We start from the raw sequence: 7,500 nt of genomic DNA on the forward strand, positions 1-7,500 counted from the left end.
GCTAGCATGAAGCTAACTGTCATGACATTATGGTTGAGCATTCTGCATTCAAACTCATGGCTACTGCTAGCATGAAGCTAACTGTCATGACATTATGGTTGAGCATTCTGCATTCAAACTCATGGCTACTGCTAGCATGAAGCTAACTGTCATGACATTATGGTTGAGCATTCTGCATTCAAACTCATGGCTACTGCTAGCATGAAGCTAACTGTCATGACATTATGGTTGAGCATTCTGCATTCAAACTCATGGCTACTGCTAGCATGAAGCTAACTGTCATGACATTATGGTTGAGCATTCTGCATTCAAACTCATGGCTACTGCTAGCATGGAGCTAACTGTCATGACATTAAGGTTGAGCATTCTGCATTCAAACTCATGGCTACTGCTAGCATGAAGCTAACTGTCATGACATTAAGGTTGAGCATTCTGCATTCAAACTCATGGCTACTGCTAGCATGGAGCTAACTGTCATGACATTATGGTTGAGCATTCTGCATTCAAACTCATGGCTACTGCTAGCATGGAGCTAACTGTCATGACATTATGGTTGAGCATTCTGCATTCAAACTCATGGCTACTGCTAGCATGGAGCTAACTGTCATGACATTAAGGTTGAGCATTCTGCATTCAAACTCATGGCTACTGCTAGCATGAAGCTAACTGTCATGACATTAAGGTTGAGCATTCTGCATTCAAACTCATGGCTACTGCTAGCATGAAGCTAACTGTCATGACATTATGGTTAGCATTCTGCATTCAAACTCATGGCTACTGCTAGCATGGAGCTAACTGTCATGACATTATGGTTGAGCATTCTGCATTCAAACTCATGGCTACTGCTAGCATGAAGCTAACTGTCATGACATTATGGTTGAGCATTCTGCATTCAAACTCATGGCTACTGCTAGCATGGAGCTAACTGTCATGACATTATGGTTGAGCATTCTGCATTCAAACTCATGGCTACTGCTAGCATGGAGCTAACTGTCATGACATTAAGGTTGAGCATTCTGCATTCAAACGCATGGCTACTGCTAGCATGAAGCTAACTGTCATGACATTATGGTTGAGCATTCTGCATTCAAACGCATGGCTACTGCTAGCATGAAGCTAACTGTCATGACATTATGGTTGAGCATTCTGCATTCAAACTCATGGCTACTGCTAGCATGAAGCTAACTGTCATGACATTAAGGTTGAACATTCTGCATTCAAACTCATGGCTACTGCTAGCATGGAGCTAACTGTCATGACATTAAGGTTGAGCATTCTGCATTCAAACTCATGGCTACTGCTAGCATGAAGCTAACTGTCATGACATTAAGGTTGAGCATTCTGCATTCAAACTCATGGCTACTGCTAGCATGGAGCTAACTGTCATGACATTAAGGTTGAGCATTCTGCATTCAAACTCATGGCTACTGCTAGCATGAAGCTAACTGTCATGACATTAAGGTTGAGCATTCTGCATTCAAACTCATGGCTACTGCTAGCATGGAGCTAACTGTCATGACATTATGGTTGAGCATTCTGCATTCAAACTCATGGCTACTGCTAGCATGGAGCTAACTGTCATGACATTAAGGTTGAGCATTCTGCATTCAAACTCATGGCTACTGCTAGCATGGAGCTAACTGTCATGACATTAAGGTTGAGCATTCTGCATTCAAACTCATGGCTACTGCTAGCATGAAGCTAACTGTCATGACATTATGGTTGGGCATTCTGCATTCAAACTCATGGCTACTGCTAGCATGAAGCTAACTGTCATGACATTAAGGTTGAGCATTCTGCATTCAAACTCATGGCTACTGCTAGCATGAAGCTAACTGTCATGACATTATGGTTGAGCATTCTGCATTCAAACTCATGGCTACTGCTAGCATGAAGCTAACTGTCATGACATTATGGTTGAGCATTCTGCATTCAAACTCATGGCTACTGCTAGCATGAAGCTAACTGTCATGACATTATGGTTGAGCATTCTGCATTCAAACTCATGGCTACTGCTAGCATGGAGCTAACTGTCATGACATTATGGTTGAGCATTCTGCATTCAAACTCATGGCTACTGCTAGCATGGAGCTAACTGTCATGACATTAAGGTTGAGCATTCTGCATTCAAACTCATGGCTACTGCTAGCATGAAGCTAACTGTCATGACATTATGGTTGAGCATTCTGCATTCAAACTCATGGCTACTGCTAGCATGGAGCTAACTGTCATGACATTAAGGTTGAGCATTCTGCATTCAAACTCATGGCTACTGCTAGCATGGAGCTAACTGTCTGATAAATAACGACTGTGTTCCGGTTGACCGTCCCTCTCCAGGCTCTGCTGAAGGATCACGCTAACGACCTCCCCAAGCTGTCGTACACGGGACAGCCCATCGTCAGGTGGCCCAAGAGGGTAAGAACACCTAACCCCCCCCCCCCCACACACACACACACACACACGTTAACGTATGATTTTGTTTTTATTGACTAATTGTGAACACAAGGAAATCAAACGAGCAAGCTAGCTGGCTGCTGTCGTTGCTAACGGCTAGATGTTTGCGAGTCGCAGCAGGCTAACGTTATTTCCAGGAACAAAAGCCATTCAAGCCATATCCATTTTAAGAATCGAACTGTACATATACAGTAGATTTCATTCTTCATTCTCGATGCACGCCTGCGGTGATACTAAATCCAAATTGAACTCTGCCATTTGAAAAAGAGGAGATTTGGCCCGATCCATAGATGTGCGAGTTGGCTATAATAAGGTCATTTATAGGCCTCATATTCTATAATAATATTTCAAATTGCATGGGTCCGGATGGCAGAATTCAGTACTGTATCTACAAAACCTTCTGTTCAATCATCTTCCCTTTATTCATTTCCTTAAATTTATTTTTGATTTATTTTTTAGATTTTTGATGCTTGAATTAGGTAGGCCTGAGAAAAGTGCATTACAGTAGTCTAGACGTGATGAGACAAACGCATGAATTATGGTTCCAGTTAAAATAGGGCGAATCTTTGCTATATTCCGAAGATGGAAGAAGGCAATTTTGGTGAAATTTTTTAGAGCGAGCACTAAGTGAGACGTTTTCAAGGCAGCATAGCGTATGGCTGGATTCAAAGTCGGGGGGAAGGCCCATCAGAGGTTGGGAGGGACTCTGATTGTTGAGTAAGCCAACAATTTCATCTCTTATGAGATCAATTTCCTTGGTAAAGAATTTAATGAATTCGTTAGCCGAGAACGCATGGTTTAGGGCACTTGGTTGTTTCTGAGTAAGTTTTGCAACTGTGTCAAACTGAAACTTTGAGTATTTTTTTTTCCGTTGATGAGCCGGGAAAAATATGTGGTTTTGGCAAAGTGAGAGAATTTAAACACTACAGCAGCTCGACTGGAGAGGAGCTCAGCAAAAGTACGTTGTGAACGATTTGAATGAGACCGACAGAGTCAATGATGTCGGTCAAAGCCTTGTTTAGGGGATCTAGAGTTTTGTTGGAATGAATGTTAAAATCACTAACAATTAATGTTATCTGAGCGCGTAACAAGCTCAGAGATGAAAGTGGAAAACGCATCTAGGAAGAGGGTGTAAGGGCCTGGGGGGCGGTAAAGGACAGCCATTACAAAGGATGCAGTGGAGGTAGGAATCAGACCGCCAGACTTTCTGTTGGGAGGAGAGGGACGCAACAGAGGAAAACTTACAGTTTGAGTCGGATATAAAGTTGTGCTTGGAGTCGTAAATCAGAGCAACTCCGCCTCCTTTCTTGGAGGTGCGTGCGATATGGGAGCTACTAAAATTAGCGGGGTGAGGCCTCGTTTAAGGGCAGGAAGTCATTAGGTTTAAGCCATGTCTCAGTGAGGCCCAGTAAGTCGAGACTATGGTCCGTTATCAGTTAATTTATCAAAAGAGCTGAAGGAGTCGACTGAAGGCTTCTTGTCCTCTGCGAAAGCATGCAATTGGTCCATCTTGATATTTGTCTAGTGTGTTCATTAGACGAGTGAAATCCTCTTTCTGTGCCTGTTTTCTTAGGCAGTTTGTTTTTGGAAAGAATGATAACAAAATATTAGCCTCATCTCTCCTCTCCTCTCCTATCCCTCTCTCCTCTCCCTCTCTCCTCTCCCTCTCGCTCCTCTCTCTCCTCTATCCTCTCCCTCTCGCTCCTCTCTCTCCTCTCCCTCTCTCTCCTCTCCCTCTCTCTCCTCTACTCTCCCTCTCTCTCCTCTCCTTTCCTCTCTCCTCCATCTCTCTTTCCTCTCTCCTCCATCTCTCTCCTCTCCTCTCTCTCTCTCTCTCCTCTCCTTTCCTCTCCCTCTCTCTCCTCTCCTCTCCACTTCTCTCCTCTCCCTCTCTCTCCTCTCCTCCCTCTCTCTCCTCTCCCTCTCTCCTCTCCCTCTCTCTCTCTCCTCTCCTCTCTCTCCTCCTCTCCAGCCGTCATGGTTCCAGCCCCCTCCTCCTCCTCTTCCTCCTCCTCGTCCAAAACTCTGCAACACCACCGTGTTGCCACGACCCCAGAAGCCTGCGTCCTCCATGTCTGTCCTGAGACGCCGCAGAGTCAGGTACACACTACACACACACTACACACACTGACTAACACACACACTACACACACTGACTAACACACACTACACACACACTACACACACACTACACACTGACTAACACACACTACACACACTGACTTAACACACACTACACACACACTACACACACACACTACACACTGACTAACACACACTACACACACACTACACACTGACTAACACACACTACACACACACACACTGACTAACACACACTACACACACTGACTAACACACACTACACACACTGACTAACACACACTATACACACTATACACTGACTAACACACACTACACACACACTACACATCTGTCTACCCGTCTCTCTGTCTCCCCCTGTCTGTCTCCAGGTGTAAGCGTTGTGAGGCCTGCATCAGGACAGAGTGTGGAGACTGTAACTTCTGTCTCTCTGTCTCCCCCTGTCTGTCTCCAGGTGTAAACGCTGCGAGGCCTGCATCAGGACAGAGTGTGGAGACTGTAACTTCTCTCTGTCTCCCCCTGTCTGTCTCCAGGTGTAAACGCTGCGAGGCCTGCATCAGGACAGAGTGTGGAGACTGTAACTTCTCTCTGTCTCCCCCTGTCTGTCTCCAGGTGTAAACGCTGCGAGGCCTGCATCAGGACAGAGTGTGGAGACTGTAACTTCTCTCTGTCTCCCCCTGTCTGTCTCCAGGTGTAAACGCTGCGAGGCCTGCATCAGGACAGAGTGTGGAGACTGTAACTTCTGTCTCTCTGTCTCCCCCTGTCTGTCTCCAGGTGTAAACGCTGCGAGGCCTGCATCAGGACAGAGTGTGGAGACTGTAACTTCTGTCTCTCTGTCTCCCCCTGTCTGTCTCCAGGTGTAAACGCTGCGAGGCCTGCATCAGGACAGAGTGTGGAGACTGTAACTTCTGTCTCTCTGTCTCCCCCTGTCTGTCTCCAGGTGTAAACGCTGCGAGGCCTGCATCAGGACAGAGTGTGGAGACTGTAACTTCTGTCTCTCTGTCTCCCCCTGTCTGTCTCCAGGTGTAAACGCTGCGAGGCCTGCATCAGGACAGAGTGTGGAGACTGTAACTTCTGTCTCTCTGTCTCCCCCTGTCTGTCTCCAGGTGTAAACGCTGCGAGGCCTGCATCAGGACAGAGTGTGGAGACTGTAACTTCTGTCTCTCTGTCTCCCCCTGTCTGTCTCCAGGTGTAAACGCTGCGAGGCCTGCATCAGGACAGAGTGTGGAGACTGTAACTTCTGTCTCTCTGTCTCCCCCTGTCTGTCTCCAGGTGTAAACGCTGCGAGGCCTGCATCAGGACAGAGTGTGGAGACTGTAACTTCTGTCTCTCTGTCTCCCCCTGTCTGTCTCCAGGTGTAAACGTTGTGAAGCCTGCATCAGGACAGAGTGTGGAGACTGTAACTTCTCTCTGTCTCCCCCTGTCTGTCTCCAGGTGTAAACGCTGCGAGGCCTGCATCAGGACAGAGTGTGGAGACTGTAACTTCTGTCGGGACATGAAGAAGTTCGGAGGTCCTGGGAAACTCAAACAGACCTGTGTCCTCCGCCAGTGTCTGGCTGTGAGTGGGGGTGGGGTCTGGGGGTGGGGGCTGGGCTCTGGCTGTGAGGGGGTGGGGGGTGGGGTCTGGTTGTGAGTGGGGGTGGGGTCTGGGGGTGGGGGGTGGGGTCTGGTTGTGAGTGGGGGTGGGGTCTGGGGGTGGGGGGTGGGGTCTGGTTGTGAGTGGGGGTGGGGTCTGGGGGTGGGGGGTGGGGTCTGGTTGTGAGTGGGGGTGGGGTCTGGGGGTGGGGGGTGGGGTCTGGTTGTGAGTGGGGGTGGGGTCTGGGGGTGGGGGCTGGGCTCTGGCTGTGAGGGGGTGGGGGGTGGGGTCTGGTTGTGAGTGGGGGTGGGGTCTGGGGGTGGGGGGTGGGGTCTGGTTGTGAGTGGGGGTGGGGTCTGGGGGTGGGGTCTGGTTGTGAGTGGGGGGTGGGGTCTGGTTGTGAGTGGGGGTGGGGTCTGGTTGTGAGTGGGGGTGGGGTCTGGTTGTGAGTGGGGGTGGGGTCTGGGGGTGGGGTCTGGTTGTGAGTGGGGGGTGGGGTCTGGTTGTGAGTGGGGGTGGGGTCTGGTTGTGAGTGGGGGTGGGGTCTGGTTGTGAGTGGGGGGTGGGGTCTGGTTGTGAGTGGGGGGTGGGGTCTGGCTGTGAGGCGTCTCTACATTTCGTAGCCGCATTTCTGCAGACCCCTCTCTGATTGGCCGAGCGCGCGCATGCGCATGAGCCGCGACAAGCTCCTCTAGCCAGGAGTCGAAACTCCGTTAAGCTCCAGAGAGAGAGGCTGAAAACCCACAGTTGTTGCCCGACGGATGGGAGCCGAATCCCGGATCCGAGTTTTCTGATGAATAGCCCCAAAACATGGAGGTCGCGAACGCAATTTATACCCATGGAAGTATTGATTACGCCATAACGAATCATTAAAAAAATATACCGTTAACTGGAATATGTTGTGTGTGCCTTTACACATATGTTGGATAGGCTTATGTAATTGGTTTGTCATTAAAAACCAATAATAATCGCTCGCCGGCTCCGCTGACCAGAGCTCTCTCAGATTCAACGTTTTAATTGCAGCCTGGAACATACATGTTTCGGAACCAAGTTTCAAGTTTCTTTAATAGTTGTCATACAGAAGTACAGAATACTTTTATACAAAATGCTTCTTACTGTTACGCTCCAGAGACTGTGCTAGACAAGATAAGTATCAAATAACATAGTATAGCATGTAAATTAGAAGTAGAAAATGAGGTCACAGTGTTCAGTATAGACATAGGTACAATGTTCGATGCAGAATAGACGTAACTGAGTTACCATTAATATACAATACTATGCAGTGTACTAATATACAATACTATATAGTGCAAAGCAGAAATGGGATGAGGTACAATTTAGGTACAATTTACAGTAAGGTGTACGAG

General features: G+C 47.9%; 1 protein-coding gene across 3 annotated transcripts in view; it reads left to right on the plus strand.

Moving 5' to 3' along the window:
• The window catches only part of kdm2aa (lysine (K)-specific demethylase 2Aa), an 85,775-nt gene that overhangs the window by 27,034 nt on the left and 51,241 nt on the right, over positions 1–7,500 (plus strand). For all 3 annotated transcript variants that reach the window (XM_084338331.1, XM_084338330.1, XM_084338332.1), the window contains 3 exons: positions 2,338–2,415; positions 4,427–4,554; positions 5,992–6,115. In XM_084338331.1, the coding sequence (XP_084194457.1) occupies positions 2,338–2,415; positions 4,427–4,554; positions 5,992–6,115 (330 nt within the window). The remainder of the gene's footprint in view (positions 1–2,337; positions 2,416–4,426; positions 4,555–5,991; positions 6,116–7,500) is intronic.

This window comes from Notolepis coatsorum (genome assembly GCF_963971535.1).
Source record: "Notolepis coatsorum genome assembly, contig: SUPER_7_unloc_4, whole genome shotgun sequence".
In the NCBI taxonomy this organism is placed as follows: Eukaryota; Metazoa; Chordata; class Actinopteri; order Aulopiformes; family Paralepididae; genus Notolepis; species Notolepis coatsorum.